This window comes from Lontra canadensis, unplaced genomic scaffold, assembly GCF_010015895.1.
Source record: "Lontra canadensis isolate GAN:19392208 unplaced genomic scaffold, GSC_riverotter_1.0 scaffold1, whole genome shotgun sequence".
Classification (NCBI taxonomy): domain Eukaryota; kingdom Metazoa; phylum Chordata; class Mammalia; order Carnivora; family Mustelidae; genus Lontra; species Lontra canadensis.
This window is the reverse complement of record NW_022630995.1, coordinates 623,167-644,201: the sequence shown is the minus strand read 5'-3', so window position 1 is coordinate 644,201 and position 21,035 is coordinate 623,167. Positions and strand designations below refer to the sequence as shown.

General features: G+C 37.3%; 1 protein-coding gene across 18 annotated transcripts in view; it reads right to left on the bottom strand.

Annotated features, from left to right (window-relative positions):
- SEC31A (SEC31 homolog A, COPII coat complex component) overlaps window positions 1–21,035 on the bottom strand; it is an 84,445-nt gene that overhangs the window by 56,699 nt on the left and 6,711 nt on the right. For 17 of the 18 annotated variants that reach the window (XM_032879173.1, XM_032879439.1, XM_032879354.1 and 14 more), the window contains exons 2-10: window positions 16,727–16,809; window positions 15,512–15,635; window positions 13,991–14,189; window positions 12,659–12,754; window positions 11,425–11,565; window positions 9,048–9,190; window positions 5,638–5,737; window positions 3,137–3,298; window positions 2,786–2,938 (exon numbers count right to left, since the gene is read on the bottom strand). In XM_032879173.1, coding sequence (XP_032735064.1) covers window positions 2,786–2,938; window positions 3,137–3,298; window positions 5,638–5,737; window positions 9,048–9,190; window positions 11,425–11,565; window positions 12,659–12,754; window positions 13,991–14,189; window positions 15,512–15,635; window positions 16,727–16,805 — 1,197 coding nt within the window. In that variant the 5' untranslated portion in view covers window positions 16,806–16,809. Of the gene's footprint in view, window positions 1–2,785; window positions 2,939–3,136; window positions 3,299–5,637; window positions 5,738–9,047; window positions 9,191–11,424; window positions 11,566–12,658; window positions 12,755–13,990; window positions 14,190–15,511; window positions 15,636–16,726; window positions 16,810–17,092; window positions 17,114–21,035 lie in introns of those variants that run through there. The other variant, XM_032879266.1, reaches the window with a different exon arrangement.

Here is a 21,035-nt window from a genome sequence, read left to right as displayed (position 1 = left end):
TAGATTGGAGGGGAACAGACAAGTTACAATCAAATAACAGTTCAGTGTGAGAAGACGAAGAATTAGGCAGAGTAACAGCCAAGTAACAGGAAGAATTAAACCCAAGAGATTTATAAGGAGAGCAGTGTCTGGACCTGAGGAATGAACATAAGAAGTCGAAAGAGAACTCCAGAGCCTGATTAATAGAAGAATGATAGCAAGCACTCAACAGTAACTGCAGAGGACATCATTCATTCAGTTTTGAAAAAGGTTTAAATATACATAATTCTACGATGTGTATAAATTCTGTTATGATGACTGGGAAAATGAATAATATAAGCTTTTAAAATTTTTTATCTTTTTAAGTAATCTACTTAAATCTACCCCCGAACGTGGGGCTTGAACTCATGACCTTAATATCAAGAGTTGCACGCTCTACTGACTGAGCCAGCCAGGTGCCCCAAATAATGTAAGTTTAATATCTTTGTTTTAGGCATTATTACCAAGGGACTCACTCTCATCGTTATGTACAATAGGCATCTGATTAGACTGGCAGGAGAAGCGCTCAAATCTTCGTAACTGTAAGATTAGCCAGGTTATTAATTCCTCTGTGCCTTTCTATTACAACATGGGGTAACAGTAGTAGCTATTTTATAAGGCAGTTGTGAGAATTTAATGAGTTACACTTTATGTAAAATGCTTAGAACAGTGGCTGGCACACTAATAAATACAGTAAGTAAATACATTTTAGCTATTAAAAAATACCCTTTAGCTACTAATATTAGCACAAATGAAGTTTTCTTGTACCTCTAGGTTGAATGAAGAATGTGACCCAACACTGGACAACAGACTGTTCTAGGTCAGACTTAAAAACAGTAGCGTAGTAAGAATATTTAGGAAAGGCCTTTATCTCTTCTTTCTGGTCTGTAAGGACAGCCAGGGTTTTCTAAACTGAAGTTCGAGGACATTAATATGGCAATGATATGGACGTCACACCAAAAGTGCAGGCAACAAAAGCAAAAATCGACAAATGAGGCTTCTGTGCAGCAAAGGAAACAAACAGCGGAGTAAAAAAGATACAGAATGGGAGAAAAATATTTGCAAATCATTTATCTGGTCAAGAGTTAGCATTCAGAATATATAACAAACTCCTACACCTCAATAACAAAATTCCCAAACAACCTGATTAAAAAAAAAATGGGCAAAAGACTTGAACAGACATTTCTCCAAAGATGACATACAAATGGCCAACGGATACATGAAGAGATGCTCCACATCACTACTCATCAGGAAAATGCAAATCAAACCACAATGAGGTATCATTTCATATCCATTAGGATGACTGTTATGTAAACAAACAGGAAATAACACGTGTTACTAAGGATGTAGAGAAATTAGAGCCCATGCGCATTGCTGATGGGAGTATAAAATGGTGCAGTAAAATGGGAAACTGTCTGCAGGTTCCCCAAAAAATTAAAAACAGAATTACCGTAAGATCCAGTAATCCCACTTCTGTGTATATATCCGAAAGAATCAAAAATAGGATCTCAAAGACATAACTGCACACAAATGTTCTCCGCAGCATTATTCACACTAGCGAGAAGGGGAAGCAACCTTAATGTCCATTGATGGATTAATGCATAAAGAAAATGTAGACTATTACTCAGCCTTTTAGAAGTAGGAAATCTTGTCCTATACGGCAACATGGATGACCCTTGAGGACCTTATGCTATGTGAGACAAAACAATCACAAAAAGACAGTTATTACAGGATTTCATTTATATGAGGTAACTAAAGTTGTTAAATTCAGAAACAGAAAGTAGAATGTGATTACCAGGGGCTAGAGAAGGGAAAAAGAGCAGTTGTTGTTTAATTGGAAAAGAGTTTCAGTTTTGCAAGATAAAAAAGTTCTGGAGATCTGTTGCACAATAAATGTATGCAGTTAACATACTGTACTGCACACTTAAAAAGGGTTAAAATGGCAAGTTTTTTTAAAAAAAGATTTTATTTATTTACTTGACAGAAAGAGATCACAAGTAGTCAGGTCGAAGGGGGGCGGTGGGAAGCAGGCACCCCGCTGAGCAGAGAGACTGATGTGGGGCTCGATCCTAGGACCCTGAGATCATGACCTGAGCCGAAGGCAGAGGCTTAACCCACTGAGCCACCCAGACGCCCCATTTTTTAAGATTTTATCTATTTATTTGACAGAGAGAAAGACAGACATTGAGAGAAGGAACAGAAGCGGGGGAGTAGGAGAAGCAGGCTTCCTGCTGAGCAGGGAGCCCCATGTGGGACTGGATCCCAGGACCCTGGGATGATGACCTGAGCCGAAGGAAGACGCTTAACGACTGAGCCACCCAGGCGCCTCTAAAATGGCAAATTCTATGATACATGTTTTTTTACTATAAAAAAGAAAAGAAATTGGCAATTAAAAAAAATTAGAAGGAAGGAATAGGAAGGAAGAATACACAGATATATCCCCCTCCAAAGAAAAAAAGAAAAAAAAGATTGAAGTTTAATAAGGGGATGGACAGCGTAAAAGTTGCACGAGAACGTAAATGTACTTAATGCCACTGAACTGTGTATTTCTAAATGGTTAACATGGTAAATTTTATGTCATCTATATCTTACCACAATTTAAAAAAAAAAAAAAAAAGAAGTAGTTCCCATTTTTTCTGAGAAGCCATTTTGAGTGAGAAAAACTTACAAACACATCTCAATCCTCTTCCACCTGAGTGACCCTCTAAGAGCACTTTACCAAGAGAAGTCCTCCACGCTGACCGACCGCAGAAACGAACGCACTTACGGAAAAGGAAGCTCCAACAGGCCTTCGGGTCCACTTGGGTGGCTTCTTCAGAGGCAACACTATGTTATGCTGAGCCGTCTGCTGAGGAATTTGTAATGGAGGAAGGGGCTGTCCTGTGCCAAAGGGATCAAGATTCCCAAAGGACGATGAAAGCTAAAAAATATAATTACATGAGAATTTGTAACTTATACGAGATTGTCACATGTTTTCAAGTCATACCCATGAAATATTTTTATGACGAGCATCCAATCAGTCAGTAGCCCTGATTAGTAAAGTCATCTTCAAAACAATTAGACAGTAAGATGGTATTTTTCAAGTGTTATAACTGAAAATCTTAACACTTCGTATTACCTTGTCGACTTGTTTCTGCCTTAAGCCATCTGCACTCCCACCCATGATGGAATACACGCTGATCCGCCCATCAAAGGAAGCTGCTGATAAGACAGCAGGGTTTCTGGGACACCACTGAATGTCAAAGCACCACTGTGTGTTGGTGGGAAGTTCATACAATACCTAGGCGATGACAACAAAGGTCAGAAAACAGTACAGCCACTTGACACCCAAAACACTGGAATGAGTATGATCCACGTGCGCAGCTTAACAAAACGCTTCCTTTTAGAAAGTTTGTTGAACCAGGAAAAACAATCGTAACAATTCATCTAAAGTACAAAAGGAGTCCACTACGGTAAGCTGTTACGATAAAAATGAATGCTTCCTCAAACTTGTGACCAGATTTAGAATAAGCACGTACTAAAAACTAAGGTTTTTCTGTTTTTATTGAGGTGGTAGCGGCAGATGCACCGGAGGGGCCAGAACAAATCCGCTCGTTGAAACTCTAAGACAGAACAGTCTCCTGCCCGACTCTTTCTGCTTGCCAAGCTCCAGACAGTCATATTTAGGCTACCTGAAAACCACAGTGAAAAATAACCTCAAGAAGGAAGAATTCACTGAGAAATTTGGTTTTTAGTCAAGCAAAACCATGTATACATCATTTATCTTACTGCAGAACGGAAACACGTTCAGCATAAACAGTTTAGAAGGAGAAAAATACAGAAAAACTGTAAACAAGTGGTCGATCTAAAACCTTTACAACGTAATAATTATTGCTAACTCAGTGTGATGGTAACTGATGCTCACAGGAGGATAGGTTTTATGTCTGTTTTTAATGATTTTATTTATTTGAGAGAGAAAAAGGGCACAAGCATGAGCAAGGGGAAGGGCAGAGGGAGAGGGGGAAGCAGACTCCCTGCTGAGCAAGGAGCCTGCCAGACTAGGAGCTAGATTTCAGGATCCTGGGATCATGACCTGAGCTGAAGGCAGATGCTTAATGGACTGAGCCACCCAGGCACCCTGGTTTTATGGTTTTAAGAAGTCAAACTAACTTTGACTTTGTGGGATATTTTAAATGTTCTGTTTTATAAGAAAACAGAATTAAGTAAAAAGGTACCTAGCTTACTCACCTTTAAGGCTTACATTGGTCAATAAGACTCATTATTCATGTTCTTTAAATCACTGCTCTATTCCTAATTTGCACTTGAATAAAAAAATCTAATAAACTTTTTATTTCCAGCATGTACTAAAAGTTTATGGCTTCAAAGTCCAAGCACACACAACTAATCATAAGCAAAATTCATTTTATCAAATCACAGAACAGATAAAATTAGAACAGTAATTTCCATGATTTTGAACTCACTTGGAAAGGCACAGTATAAAATGCAAGATTTTATTATTCGGTCCACAAACATATGAGGGAAAACTTTAATTTTTTTTCTCCTATCTCCTATCTCCCCTAACTTTAGAAAACTTAAAACCACAAATCAAATAACAAAAGTGCTTGTTTCTATAGATTAAAACCTATCAAAGAGGGGTGCCTGCTTCTCCCTCTCCTTCTGCCCCTCCCCCATACTGGTGTGTGAGCTCTCCCTAATACATAAAATTCTAAAAAAGTGAAGTAAAAAATAAAACCTAAAAAACAAAAATCTATGGTCTCTTGCCCAATACTAAAAAGATGGAAACCATTCATTCGACTGAAAAAATAATTTTTAAAATACTTAAAGAGATTTTTTTTGCCCATTAATTTAAAGTAATTAAAAGCAATTAAGTTATATTTATATAACATTTATATTGAAAAGAAATAAATTTCCCACATCTAAATTTCTATGTATAGAACATATGACAAGTATTATAAAGTATATTCCTGCTGTATAGTTCGGAAGAGAAATTAAAAACATACAACTACTGATTTCCAAAAATCAGAGAGGCTCTTCAGGAATGGTAAGGTAGGAAAAAGACCCAAACCTTGAACACTCCTGCTTTAAAAACACTGATTTCCAGAGATCACACATTAAATAAATCAAACCAAGTATTTCTGAGTGTGGGTCAACACCTTTTATCAGAAATGGGGCGTAGGGGATGATTACTAATTTCGAATATACTATTTCAATGGCTGACTTTCTTGGATGAAACAGGTGAGGGTTAAATAATATTCCTGATAAAATCTCTCCTAGATTAACATTTCACACATATCTCTATCTCCATGTCCTTAATTATATTAATGCACTAAAGAATCCATATGGAAAATTTCTTATTCAGCTACCAATAACATCTATGATAGTGGGGTGCCTGGGTGGCTCAGTCATTGAGCGGCTGCCTTTGGCTCAGGTCGTGATCACGGGGTCCTGGGATGGAGCCTTGCATTGGGCTCTCTGCTCAGCAGGAAGCCTGCTTATCCCATTCCCACTCCCCCTGCTTGTGTTCCCTCTCTCACTGTCTCTCTCGGTCAAATAAATAAATAAAATCTTAAAAAAATATATTATAGTAGCTATGGTCTGAGAAATGGTTCCTCCTCACACCTCTCCTGTGTTAGGGTTGGAGCAGAGAATCTTAGCATCTTTTCCGCAGCTCAGCAACAATTCCGGATCTGCCATGCTCCAAGCAATTGCCAAAATCCCCCTATAAAAAACACAAGGTGAAGAAATTTTTAATCTTCAGAAAACCAAGTCTCCAAATGATTCCTGTCTAGGTTCTGGAGACACATGTTGCTAACAGAACTATAATTTCATATAATCTTTATGGAAAGCCACTTAGGAATGTGTACACTCTTTGATCACCAAGAAGATATTCAGTATCTTCTCAGAATCAGGAAAACACTGTATAGGATGAGAACCCAAATTGTTTAAGACTGCCTTTTGTTTCTAATATTTTATTTTATTTTTTTAAAGATTTTGTTTATTTATTTGACAGAGAGAGAGAGAGAGAGACAGTGAGAGAGGGAACACAAGCAGGGGAGTAGGAGAGGGAAAGGGAAAGGTAGAAGCAGGCAGCCTGGGATCATGCCTGAGCCGAAGGCAGATGTTCAACAACTGAGCCACCCAGGCGCCCCTCTAATCTTTTATTTTTAAAATATTAAAATCTTTGTGAAAATTATAAGGACAGTATGATGTACGGCCTTATACTCCTCACTTTGACTCACTGGTTTGGCCACATTTACTACATGGGGCTTTCCCTCTCTCTCCATACATACACTGACCATTTGAGAGTTAATTACAGATACTATGAAACATCACCCCCACACTTACCTCTGAGGATAAAATCATTCTTCTGCATAACCATAATACAATTACATACTGAAAATATTTATTTACATGCAGTATTTTAAAATATATAGTCCATATCCAAATTTTCAACTGCATCAATAATATACTTTCTAACTGCTCCCCCTTTAGAATCCAATCATGCATGTCAAGAATTTCAAGCGTGTCAAGAATGCCTTTTAGGGGCACCTGGGTGGCTCAGTGGGTTAAGCAGCTGCCTTTGGCTCAGGTCATGATCTCAGGGTCCTGGGATCGAGTCCCGCATCGGGCTCTCTGCTCAGTGGGGAGCCTGCTTCCCTCTCTCTCTCTCTCTCTGCCTGCCTCTCCGTCTACTTGTGATCTCTCTCTGTCAAATAAATAAATAAAATCTTAAAAAAAAAAAAAAAGAATGCCTTTTAAAGAAATTCATACATATTTAATATCACATTTTAAAGAACATTTATGGGGGTGCCTGGGTGACTCAGTGGATAAGCTTCTGCCTTCGGCTCCGGTCATGATCTCAGGGTCCTGGGATTGAGCCCCGAGTCAGGCTCTCTGCTCAGTGGGGAGCCTGCTCCCCGCCCCTCAACCCCCCGGCCTCTCTGCCTACTTGTGATCTCTGTCTGTCAAATAAATAAAATAAATTCTTTAAAAAAAAAAAAAAAAGAACATTATGTTCTTCAAGTATTAAAGAAAAAAAAATCACAGAATTATAGAGCAGAAAAGGACCTTAAATCTCATCTAAGCCACCTCCTGCATGTATTATTAGAAGGAGAAAACTGAGAAATCAGAGTTGATCTGCTCCTGCAGCTCCGTGTGGTCTTCTGTCTTGCTCAATTATGATCACACGTAAAACTGGCAGCAGATATAGTGTCAAGAGCACAGATTCTAGGAGTGCCTGGGTGGTTCAGGTGTTAAGCGTCTATCTTCAGCTCAGGTCATGATCCCAGGGTCCTGGGATCCAGCCCCACATCGGGCTCCCTGCTCAGCAGGGAGTCTGCTTCTCCCTCTCCCACTTTCCCTGCTTGTGTTCCCTCTCTCGCTGTCAAATAAATAAATAAAATCTTAAAAAAAAAAAAAAAGGGAGCACAGATTCCAGGATCAGAATGTTTGCATCAGAAGTCAGCACTTGACTGGTTATGTGATCTAGGCCAAGTTTACCTTACTGAGCTTCAATTTCCAATTCGTAAAATGGGCTAATGGCATCTATACCATCGACTTGTCATGAGGATTAACTGACTTAATATTTACAGTGCTTGTACACTTCATGTATTATACAAATGTCAGTGTCCTCCCACTATTACGTAAACCTCCCGAGGGCAGGGATTTTTATCTGTTATATCACTGAATCGTAGTATAGTGCTTGGCTCAGAGCACATGTTCAAGAAGTACATGTTGAATGAATGAACAAAACCTTATCTAACATGGGAAAAATATTAAAATTTATCCCAATCATCCCTTCTTCACTAAAATGCTGACTGAAGCAATAACATCTAAACAGGACTGCATTTTACTGGACTCTTTTCTCCTTTACATAAAGCTAAGGAGAGGTCAAAAACTTTAAGGCCTCTTAGTGTGCAAATCCACTACCCAGTGGGAAAATAGGATTTAAAGCTTTAGTCTATATATCCTTAAACAAGAAAGAAAGTCCAAAAGTACTCAGTAAATATTATAACATTAAAAGGGATGTTTCTTGTTTAAAACTGTTAAACAAATACATATAAATTCCGTGGGTACCTGAATATCAATGTTAGGAAGCATGCTAATTTACAATTAAATTTAATGCTACCAAACCTAACATGAGAAAATTTGCAAATCTTTTAATTTTTTTAATTTTAATTTTTTTAACCATTTAAAAAAAAAAAAAGTAATTTCTACATCCAACGTGGGGCTTGAACTCATAACCCAAGAGACCAGAGTTGCACGCTCTATCACCTGAGCCAACCAGGCACCCCACTCATATCTTTTTAGAGAATCTGCACATTTATTACAATTAAAAGCAGGGGCACCCGCATGGCACAGTTGGTTAAGGGTTAGACTTTTGATTTCAGCTCAGGCTGTGATCTCAGGATTGTGAGATCAAGCCCCAAGCTGGGCTCTGTGCTCTCTCCTTGAGGTTCTCTCTCCCTCTGCCCCTCCCACTCCTGCTCTCAGGCTCTCGCTCTCTCTTTCTTAAAAATAAATAAATAAATCTTTAAAAAAATGATAAAAAATAGAAAATAAATAAAATTAAATTAACAGCAGAATAACCCAAATTTCTCAAAAATACTTTTAAATTAAAATAGAAGCTTAGAAATAAAACAAACTTTCAAACTGTTGCGTGTCCTTCAATGTTATGGAAGACTATCAGTATTATGATGCTAATAAAGATCAAACTGGATAATGTCAAGAGAGTTGTCCTAAAATGTTGCGGTATACTGGAATTTTAATCTATGCATTATAACTGAAAAAAGGAGTGGAAAACCCTTTATCACATTTTTTATGACTATGATATGAACTGGCTACCACTTTTGAGAACAGAAAATCTGATGACTATTGCTTCAAATATATATAATTTATACTGAATTTTACAAGACAGAGACAAAATAGATTCCTTAATTTAAAAACAATTATCTGATAATTCAAAAATAATAAGTAAATGTATTTTTAAAAATAAAAGAATCAAGTTCCTTAGAAGAACAGCATGATACCTGGCATGGTTTTCCAAGACACGGAGTGGAGAGGAAGCAAAGCGAAGATCCCACATCTGGACCACTGGTAATCTATCATCCTCAGAGGCAAGGACCATCTGAGTCGCAACATCCGGATGCCACGCCAACCCAGAGCAATGCATCTGCGGAGAGTGAAGGCTCACAATGTATCAATCCTATTACTTTATGAAGAGCCAAAATGAGCTTGAGGAACATGCCTTTGTTGAAATAAATAGTAGAAAACACCAGGTCAGGCTTAGATTTTTAAAAAATCACAAGAAAAAACAAAACCTAAAACTATTAAATTTTGAATCCAGACAGCTACCTCCAGAGCCTGCATTTGCAACCTTCAAACTATGCTATCTCTTTAAAAACTATGAAATTTTATTCAACAGCCTTAAACAGTACTCTTAAAAGTAAAAAAAAAAAAAAAAAAAAAAAAAAAATTAAAGATTTTATTTATTTATTTGACAGAGAGAGAGATCACACGCAGGCAGCAAGGCAGGCAGAGGGAGATGGGGAAGCAGGCTCCTCGCGGAGCAAAGAGCCTGATATGGGGCTCTATCCCAGAACCCTGGGATCATGACCTGAGGCGAAGGCAGAGGCTTTAACCCACTGAGCCACCCAGGCGCCCCAAAAGTAAAAAATTTTAATGTTTTCAGTTCATCCAGCTATTCGATACACAGCACCATTCTAGACCAGAATAATTCTATACCAAAAATGAGTTTAATGGTCAATACTGTAACTGGGGGGAAAGTTTTATATAAATTTAAGTACAATTTAATACTTTTGAGAAAAATGAAAACAGGTAAGATTATAGTAACAGTGCATGGGTGGCTCAGTCAGTTAGAAGTCTGACTCTTGGTTTCAGCTCAGGTCATGATCTCAGGGTACCAGGATTGCCCCCACATGGGACTCCACACTCAGTGGAGTGTCTGCTTTTCTCCGGTCTCTCCTCCTCTGCCCCTCCCCCATGGAGCGTGCTGTATCTCTCTCAAATAAATAAATAAATAAATAAATCTTTTTTTAAAAAAGATTATAACAAAAAAAATTTCATACCTTTCCTCTATTTTGTCAAAATCAAGACAGAATATCTAAAGCAACAGCTACCATTTAAATTTTTACATGGAATAAATTAACAGTATTACTAAGAATTACCTGGACATTCAGATCCTACTAAATGTTCCAAAAGATAATGGAAATGCTTATTGTATAATTTATTCAATTAAAATTTGTTTTAAAATTCCTAATTCAGGGGCGCCTGGGTGGCTCAGTGGGTTAAAGCCTCTGCCTTCGGCTTGGGTCATGATCCCAGGGTCCTGGAATCGAGCCCCACGCTAGGCTCTCTGCTCAGCAGGGAAACTGCTTCCTCCCCTCTCTTTCTGCCTGCTTATGATCTCTCTCTCTCTCTGTCAAATAAATAAAATATTAAAAAAGATAATAATAAAATTCCTAATTCATTGAAAAACAGTATCCTGAAGAAATATTTTTCTAAACAGTTTTCTGTGGTTATTGTTCCCCCCCCACCTTGGTTATTGTTAAGTTATGTATGTATTCTCTTATTTAGGCAAACTTGTTTTTAAAATATCAAACTAAACAATGTAATGAAAAACAAACTAACAAGATAAAGCCATTTAACTATGTCTAAATTATTTAATAGCACATTATGACATAGTATTAAGGAATCTGTAAGGTCAAAAATTTAATGTGTTGTACAGCTACATCTACCGGGCAAATGGGAGATATTAGCTCATTAAGTAGCGGCTAATCAGAAAAGGTGAAGCCAGGAGTCTGGAAACCACAAGTTCACAGTCATATAATTACTAGCTGGAAAAATTCATATATTCTAGAGAAAGCTAAAGATAAAAAGTTGCTATAATGCTTTGAAACAGCTAGTCAAGGGGCACCTGAGTGGCTCAGCGGGTTAAAGCCTCTGCCTTCGGCTCAGGTCATGATCCCAGGGTCCTAGGATCAAGCCCCACATCGGGCTCTCTGCTCGGCAGGGAGCCTGCTTCCCCCTCTCTCTCTGCCTGCCTCTCTGCCTACTTGTGATCTCTGTCAAATAAATAAATAAAATCTTTAAAAAAAAAAAAAAGAAAAGAAAAAGAAAAAGCTAGTCAAGTAAGAACAACCAGTATACCATGGAATAGGTTTTTAATTAACTATCTCTCTCTTCATCATTAACAGTATCCAACATGGTTTATCAGAAATTTTATTATCTTCCCCAAGGAAAAACCTCGATCCAACATGATTGGTCCATGAATAGACAGCAACTGACATTACAAAGTTTGATGTGCTGTCAACACTGACAATATAGAAATAGCTACAGCAGGAACACAACAAGGTTCTGTATATGACAAGTCAATCACGTACTCACCCTGTTACTATGGTCACTGACTTTGATGATAGGTTCATTTTTTCTAAGATCCCATACAGTGGCCCGGCCACTGGGACTGGCTGATGCTAAAATATGCTGAACTTGTCTGTTCCACGCAACGCAGCTGATATCTTCTGGGGGCTAAAAAGGAAGAAACCACTAAAAACCATTTCTCACTTATGATCCAATTAAGTACAAAATCTGATCCTTCTTTTTAAAAAAACGAATTAATTAAAATCTGACCTATTTATTCCACAAATTTTTTATATTCATAAGTTCTCAATAAATATAATACAATTTAAAGCTCAGTATACATGCCAATTCAAGTATTTTACCTCGTTTAATATTGTCTCATTCACCATCCGTTTATTAAGCTCCTCCTATAAATCAAGCACTTTTTCTTAATTTGCAACTCCCACAAGGTAGATAATGAACTACAAAGTAGACATTGATCAGTATAATGGACAACTAAGCAGAGCAAAAGTTACAGCCTAGGGGTGCCTGGGTAGCTCAATGGGTTAGGTGTCTGACTCTTGATTTCAGCTCAGGTCCTGAGTCTGCTTGGGATTCTCTCTCTCCCTTGCCCTCTGCCTATCACCCCCATGTGTTCCCTCTCTTTCTCTCAAATAAATAAATAAATAAATAAATAAATAAAATCTTTAAAAAAATAAAAATAAATGGTAGATCACATGCTATCATTATACCACCTCCAAGATAACCGGAATGTTGGGATCCATTTTAATGGCTCCTCAATCTGAGTAGTGTATAGACCATAAACTTCACAGAGGCAAGCAGAAGACTGTTCTTTCTTAACTTATAGAAATGCACAGGAAAGGGGTTGAGCTGTTTTTTTCTTAAAAAATAAGTTTCCTTTCTAGTCTACGCTTTTTATTCCAAGATTAGATATCATCAAAATACTATATAACATAAAATACTACACTATATAAATTCTTGTATTTAAAAAGTATTCCAAGACTTGTCTCTTTTATTCATCACTGCATGTCGAATACATCAAAGCAGTGCTGGGTGGTTAGCACTGAATAAATACTTGCTGTTGAAGGACTCACTGACACTTTGAAGAACATGTTTACCAAAATTTTGCTATACTGAAGGAAAATCAGTAACATCTAAACACTGATTTTAAACAAATATATTTTGTGTGGAAAAAAATGAAATAAATAAAGTGTTAAAGAATCAACTGGTTCTTTTGATTACATCATAATCAATGCAATACCTGTGTTTTGGCTCCTGGTGTCATTGGCGTTGCAAAGTTGTTGAGATCCCAAATGTAGATTTCAGATTCATTAGCACCAGAGGCTACCAGATTAGTCTGCAATAAGAAATAATTAATAATGAAACAACATTTAAGAATAATTAAGAGAACTCTGAATAACTTCAGAGATAGAACGTTCTATCAATTTTAGGGTATACAACTTTTCTACTTAATTAAAGAACCAAAACTCATGAATTCCTAAATGCTATGGATAATAATCTGAAACTACAATGGGTTTTCAAAGAAGCACACTGTAAGATTTTATTTCACCAAGAAGACAGTGTGTCTACTGATATTAAAATACAAGAGATTAAAAAATAATTATACGGCTGAATTGTTAAACAATCATGCAACCATGTGGGGAGTATCATTTGTGCAGGAAGGGGACCTGATTGTGAGAGAGAGATAAAAAACAGGCAAAATCAATTACTGTTTTCAGACAAATAACTGAATCCTAAAATAATGGTATCTATCTCCGGATACCTCAAAGCCAGCTTCTGCTGCCAGACCCATACGGGGCTAGTAAAGTCTCCTGTCTTAAATCCTCACGTCTTTCTGGTGCATTTACACTCAATCTTGTTCTGGGTGGCAGTACTTCTAGGTTATCTCTGTTGCATACCTTTAGGGTCAAAAAGACTGTAACCCTGTGACACGAAGTACAGGAAGATAATGGGTTTCATATACTGGCTTTCATCTTTTATTATTCACTCTCATAAGTTTTTTCATCAACTGACACATGACTATGAAAACAGGAATTCTACGGTTGTAGCCGCCTATAACCTAAGACACCACCCAGCAAGCAGCTGCTGTTTAATCTAATTCACAAAGCACCAAACTATCTCATCTAAAGAGCCAGCACCATAAACTACGGAAATGAAGCGCAGGTTGTATTTCTATACCCTAAGTATTTATTTATAATATAAGAAAAATAACTATTTTAAACTTTCTTATTAAGATAATATTCATATTTCAGTTGTTAAGCTCTAATGTTCTATTAACTCAAGATATTTGCAAACCTATACATTAATATAATTAACATTGAGTTATGCTTATGATGGCAAAAGTAGACTGACTGATTCTGTGCTGCCTGATCCCCTCCATGGAGTTATCATCATTTACCTTGATCCCAACTCTGAACCCCCCATTATTCAAGAAAATACACTCACTCATCAGCCTGCATGGGCACACATTTTTAGCTTTCAGTTCCAAGACTGAGGCACAGCAGATTCGTATGCCTATTTCAAATAAGCAGTGCATGTCTCAAGAGTTATGAATAAACATCAGAAGTCTAACCTGGAAAATATTCACATCCAAGGCTCTTACTGGGCCGGTATGCTTGTCATTTTGAGCAATCACAACTTCTTTGTCTCCAGCTATAATTTTAGAAGGATCGTAAAGAATAATATTTCCATTTTCACCACCTGCAATCAGAACTCCAGAGACATTCCCTTTGGAATCCATCTTATGAGGGCCCCAAATCAACTTGTGGTACCTTTAAGAGAAAATGAGTAAATAACTGATGTAAGTCAAATGGACAAGAGAAAGCATTCACAATTATGTATTTCATTCCATGTGTTTTCATAAATAATCTAAAACACTGCTGCTCCTCTATTCCCGGTAACCATGCATGACTTGGTGAAATGGCATTTTAGTTTTTATTTATATTCATATGTGCATATTTGATTTTATAATCCTGGAGAGTAAAAACTTTCTGGTAGAGGTAACACAGTGTCAGAAAGTATACTTGATTTGTGTGTCAAAAGATAGGGGATTAAGAATGGTTTTACCATTTAGAAACTATGGAGACCCTAGGCAAGTTACTGAATCTTCCTAAGCTGCTTTTAGTTCATCTGTAAAACAGAGCTCTAATCAATCATTTCCTTTGATATTATTTGACTACAGAAGTACTCACTGACAAGTAGTCTGTTAAGTAGTAGAAGTGCCAAAGGAGGTATATAAAATTTTCTAAGAAAAGTAAAGTATTCCAATGGTGGAAAAGTGACATCAAAATGATATCTATTATGACAAGTATCCCCACTGATGGAGAATAAAGATTATGGTTTGGCTAGGAGATGAAAGATGAAGGTGGCATGGAGGTATACAATGACACGAGTGGTGGTGAGTGGGAAAACTGATAGACAAAAGGTATTTGGAGTTCCCATCATAGTGGGAGAGCTCTGAAAAATATGAGGTCCCATGAGACGCCATGTGCCAGAGTACAATCTCTTTACCAAAATTGGCCAAACTACTGAGACAATAAAGCATATTTTACTACTCAAATGAAAGTGTCCTTTTCCTGCATTATGATAGGATGTTAAGTACTTGGGAAGCTGACCCAGATACCTACTGTATCAGAAATCATGTCAACAAAAATCTGTGATATGTATTTCTAAATACAGAAAGTACAACGAAAAAAATAACCTACCATTCAGAGATAATCACTTTTAACACCCTCATATTCATCCACCTACCCCTTTTTTAAGCCATACCTATCCTTTTTTTGGTAAACAGTTGAGAAAAAGGAGATAAGAGAGAGTATGCCTACTGTATCATGAGGAAAAAACGACTAGAAAATTGAGCCTCTCCTTCCCATCCTACGCATCAGTTGTCAATAAAAAAGTCAACAGAACACACACACCCTTCCTTTGCTTCCACAGAAACTCACTCATATACTTTTTCACAAAATATTTCATGTCATTGATGGTATTCTTGTAGTTTCTAATAACAACGTATTTATAGACAAAGTAGGCATCAACCACAACATAATAACCCCAACGATAAATAATGTGAATTTAAAATTCATCAGTCTCATACCTGTGAGAAGAAGAGAAGGTGGCACAAGACTTCATATCCAAGGATGGGTCAGAAAGGTCTAATTCAAATATTTCGAGGGAAGCACTGGTACTAAATGTTGCATCCAACTGCTGAGCAGATGTTCCTATGGAAAATACATTTATGGTAACTACAGTGCAAAAATAAAAGACTCAGAGAAAACCATACAAAACAGAACGTAAATGCACGTTTTCCAATGATCTCACTCATGAGTGCGGTCTTAGTGACTAACATCTCAGGGTGTATGCCATTGAACATTGCTCAAATTCCTGTAGCAATGAATTCTGACACAAGGCTTGGAGACGATGTTTGTAAGAATGGATAGTGCGGGTAACTCTTTAAACCTACAGATATCTTAAAAACTCTCTGTAAAAATAGACTCTTGATTTACTCTATCTGCTGATAGTCATAAATGATGTAACTCTATTTTTATATAAAAATGCTAGCATCAAAATTGTTCATCCAAACTGATATTAACTTTTTTTAACATGTTATCTCATGTGCTTAATACTGGAGGAATGAAAATGAAAGGTTAATTTTTATGAAGTGAGGAAGACACTGTAAATGTAGTTATGATTTTTTTAAGGATTTTATTTATTTATTTTAGAGAGAGAATGTAAGTGGGATGGAGGGGCAGAGAGAGAGAGAGAGTGAGACAGAAGCAGACTCCCTGCTGAGCAGGGAACCCCATGTGGGGCTCAATCCCAGGACCGTGGGATCATGACCTGAGCCAAAGGCAGGCATGTAACCTACCGAGCCCCCTGGCGCCAATATCATGACTAACGCTATGATGAACAAGGTGCTAATAACACAGAGGAAGGTCATTAAACTCAGCTGAAAGGGAGGATGGAGTTATTTCATTAGGGGAAGAGAAGCTTTCTAGAAGAGAGGAGCTCGAAATAAGTTTTGGGTTTTTTTTTTTTAAGATTTTATTTATTTATTTGACAGACAGAGATGACAAGTAGGCAGAGAGGCAGGCAGAGAGAGGGGGAAGCAGGCTTCCCACTGAGCAGAGAGCCTGACGTGGGGCTCGATCCCAGGACCCTGGGATCATGACCTGAGCCGAAGGCAGAGGCTTTAACCCACTGAGCCACCCAGGCACCCCTGAAGTAAGTTTTAAAGGACAGGTATGAGTAAGCCAAATGTGCAAAAGAAGAAATTAAGTGATTTATACTCTTTCCTCTCTGTTGAACTTACCTGTAGCTAGGTAAATGGGATGATTCTGGGCAGGGCTCCAGGCCTGCATGGCCGTGCGGTCTACTTCCTTTAACTTCATCCTCCTAAAGAGAATATTTTACACAGAAATATACTGAACATGTAACATAGAACATAAACATTTTTTAACACAGAAATACACTGAACCAACCACTACTTCATTAGTCCAAATGCCAATAAATCAAACTGGTTTAGGTATCATTTGCTGGGAACACTCTGTATTAGAAAGAAGAAAAACTTGTTAAATTATTTTTAGACAACTATAGGGCTTTTCTAATTGTTTACAACTTGTAGTCCTTCAACTGAAGAATCAGTCTGGAAAAAACCAGAAACAATACAGGGTAGTACCTGAGGGACTGATCTTCCCATGCAACACACTTTTCAGGTAAGGACAGGTGACAGCGTGTCAGAGTACAAGAAAGCATGCAATGAACAAGGTACATCTTCCTGGGTCAGAATTACCAAGTGATGAAGAGCAGTTAAAAAATTAATTTTAAAGGCTAATTGCAGGGAAGAATATAGTAATCCTACAGATTTCAAAGATAAATTTAGCAGAAATTTTAAAAAGCTGGTCATTCCAAGCTACAACTGCACACACCACTAGTTTATACATTCTCTTTAAAGTTACTTTGGCCTAAAAATTCAGCAAGTACTGTGCTGTACCTTAAAAAAAAAACAACAACAACTTTGTTATTGTACATAAATACATTGACATGGCACAGTATTCCATTGTAAGAGGTACCATCATTTACTTACTTAGTTCACTACTGGTGAACATGTGAGTTGTGGGTTTTTTTTTTTTTTAAGATTTTATTTATTTATTTGAGAGAGGGAGAAAGAGAATGAGAGGGGAGAGGTCAGAGGGAGAAGCAGACTCCCCAGTGAGCAGGAAGCCCGATGCAGGTCTTGATCCTGGAGCTCCAGGATCATAACCTGAGCCCAAGGCAGTTGCTTAACGGACTGAGCCACCCAGGCGCCCCTGTGTGAGTTGTTTTTAATCTTTTGCTATTTTTACAAACAATGCTGAAATAAATACCTATATGTACATGTTATTTCATTCGTGGGCCTGGATAGCTATAAATTTCCAGAAGTAAAACTGCTGGGTTAAAGATAAATTCAATTTTAATTCTAACGGTTATTGCCAACTTGCCCTCCATGATAACTGTACCTTTTCACATTCCCCTCCAGCCTTATCAGAGTAACGCTTTTAGATTTTTACCAATGATAGGTGAAAAATGGTTACTCTGAGTACTTAACATTTGAATTTCTCATGCCATAATGTTGAGTATCTTTTTTCTATGGTTATAGGTCATTCCTTCTCTGTCCTTTTCTGTCTATTCTTGTCTGTTTTACTTGCCTATTTTTTTATTGGGTTGTCAGACTTTATTTTACTTTGGTTATGGGTTTTTTCTTTTTATGTTTCACAAGATTGTTATTTTTTAAAAATAGATTTTATTTATCAGAGCAGTTTCAGGTTCACAGAAGAACTGGGTGAAAACTACGGCGCACCCCCCATCCCTACCCCGGCCCCTCCTACCATAAAGCACCCTGCACCACAGTGCATTTGCTGGAATCCAACCCCAACCGACACATCATTATCAAGCAAAGTCCATGGTTTACTTCAGGGTTCTTTGGGTTTTCTATGGGTTTTGACAAACGAATAATGACACCTATTCACCCACCCGGATCCATCCATCCAGACTCAGAGTTTCATTCAGAAGCTTCCCTGCCCTCAAAATTCTGTGTTCCACCTGTTTATCCCTCTCCTCTGTTCCTCGTCCTCCCTCCTGGCAACCACTGATCTCTCTACCCTCTCCCGAGTTTTGCCTTTTCCGCAGTGTTAGTTATAACTTATAGTACACAGCCTTTTCAGACTGGCTTCTTTCACTTAGCAACAGGTATTTAAAATTCCTGTCTTTTTGTGACTTGATAGTTCATTTCTTTTTAGCACTGAAAAATATTCCATTGTATAGATGTGCCATCCTTTAATAGTCAAATTCATCACTTTCTAAAAAGTGGTTCCTGAATTTTGACTAGGGAGAAAGGCCGCCTGCATGCCAACATTATGAAAAAATTCACCCATATTTTTCTTCTAAGTAAATTCATTTGTGGCTTTTTTCATTTGTGTTTTGACTCAGGACCTGGAATACATACTGCTATACAATATATGTTCAGTTCTTTTTTTGTTGTTTTACAATGAAAGCATTTATTGAAAAGTCTTTTTCCTACAATTTTAAGATACCACTTTTACCAAGTACTAAGTTCCTACATTTAGGTTTATTTCTGGATTTACTATTTATGTTTATATTCCTATATGTATTAGGATGTAGGTTAGGATCTACATTCCCGGATATATTTAGGTGTATTTCTGGATTTCCATTCCTTATGTCCACTTATTTATTTACATGCTAGACATTCCAGTTTTTTTTTTTTAAAGTTTATTTATTTAAGCAATCGCTATACCAAATGTGGGGCTTGAACTCACGACCCCATGATCATTCCAATTTTAGAATATGTGCTGCCAAAACGAGCACAACATGAGATCAGATGCTCTCCTGACTGAGCCAGCCAGGCACCCCAAGCACTCTCCTGTTTTAAATACTTAGGCTTTATAGGAACATGATTCCCATAACCCTTATCCATTGCTTCTCTCCTACACTATTTCCCTTGCTATCACTGTTTATTACATAAACTTTGAACAGTTTTTGTCTAACTCCCAAAAAAAGAGAATGTTAATATTTTTATCAAATCTGCATCAAGTTACTATGTTAATTTACGGAGAAACTGACACAATGTTGAATCTTTCCAAAGAGAACATATTGTCTTTTAAGCCTTTTTTATCTTTCAGTATTACTTTAAATTTTTTGACATAGTGGGTTTGTTTATTCTTAAGTATTTTATCTTTTAGTTCATAAATGCGGCTCACCCCCACCCCACAACGATTACATAGACTTTCTGGTATTGTTGTACAAAAGTTAATAGCATTTTGTACTACCATATTAAGCACTAGTGATAACAGTGAGATTTCTTATCTTGTTCTTTCCTTTAGTGGGAAAGCCTACTGTATCACCATGGGACAAGACTTCAGGTTTTGAAATACACACACATATGCACAAATATAAATGTATATAATGTAAGGAATTTAGTCATTGATTACTGTTTTATTGAATGCTATTTAAAAGACTGGGTACTGAATTTTGTCAAATGCTTTTCATGAGGTAATCAGAATGACCGCGGATTCTTCTTCGTAGGTCTATCAATAAAACAGATTATACTAATAGATTTCCTAATATGGACTATCTTTTTCTACCCTGAATAAACTTCTCATGATGTATTATTCTAGTAACGTGCTGCTAGATTCCATTTGTTTAACAGAGTTTTGCTTCTGGAGTTGTAAGGAAGATTGCATCTATACTTTTCTTCTTTTATGGAATCTTCGTCAAGTTTTGATATCAGTATTTTACTCACTTCATTGAAAATATAGTTTTCTTTTTTTAAAGATTTTATTTATTCGAGAGAGCATGAGCCGAGTGAGAGGCAGAGGGAGAAGCAGACTCCCTACTAAGGGGGGAGCCCGAAGAGGGGCTTGATCCCAGGACCCTGAGATCATGACCTTAGCCGAAGACAGATGCTTAACCATCTAAGCCACCCAGGCGCCCCCAAGATGTAGTTTTCCATCTTCTTCTATGCTCCGCAACAGTTTCAACAGCAGCACTGAAATGACTGGTTCTTCAAAGATTTAGCAGAATTCTCTCATGAAACATCCGGGCCAGATGATTTTTGGAGAGGAATTTCTCCTCTGCTAATTTTCTCTATTTCTTGTATAGAAATTGATTTGAAATTTTTTTATTCAAGGTCATTTTTCATAAATTATATTTTCCTATGATATTCCTCCAATTTTTTTTAGAGTTTCTCATTTTTTAGACTTGACGACACAATTCTTTAAATTTTTGCTATTTATGATTATTAGTCTTTATTACATATATTTGTGTTTTGTTCCCCCTACTCTCCTCTTAAGTAATTGATTAACTAGCGATTTGTCTATTTTCAAACAGCCAATTAATTCTGCTTTGTTTTCTAATTCCTCCTTCCTTTCCTTCTTTCTTTTTTTAAAAATTTTATTTTATTTACTTGACAGAGAGAGACAGCAAAGAGGGAACACGTGCAGGGGAAGTGGGAGAGGGAAAAGCAGGCTTCCTGACGAGCAGGGATCCCAGTGCGGACTCCATCCCAAGACCCTGGGATCATGACCTGAGTGGAAGGCAGACGCTTAATGACTGAGCCACCCAGG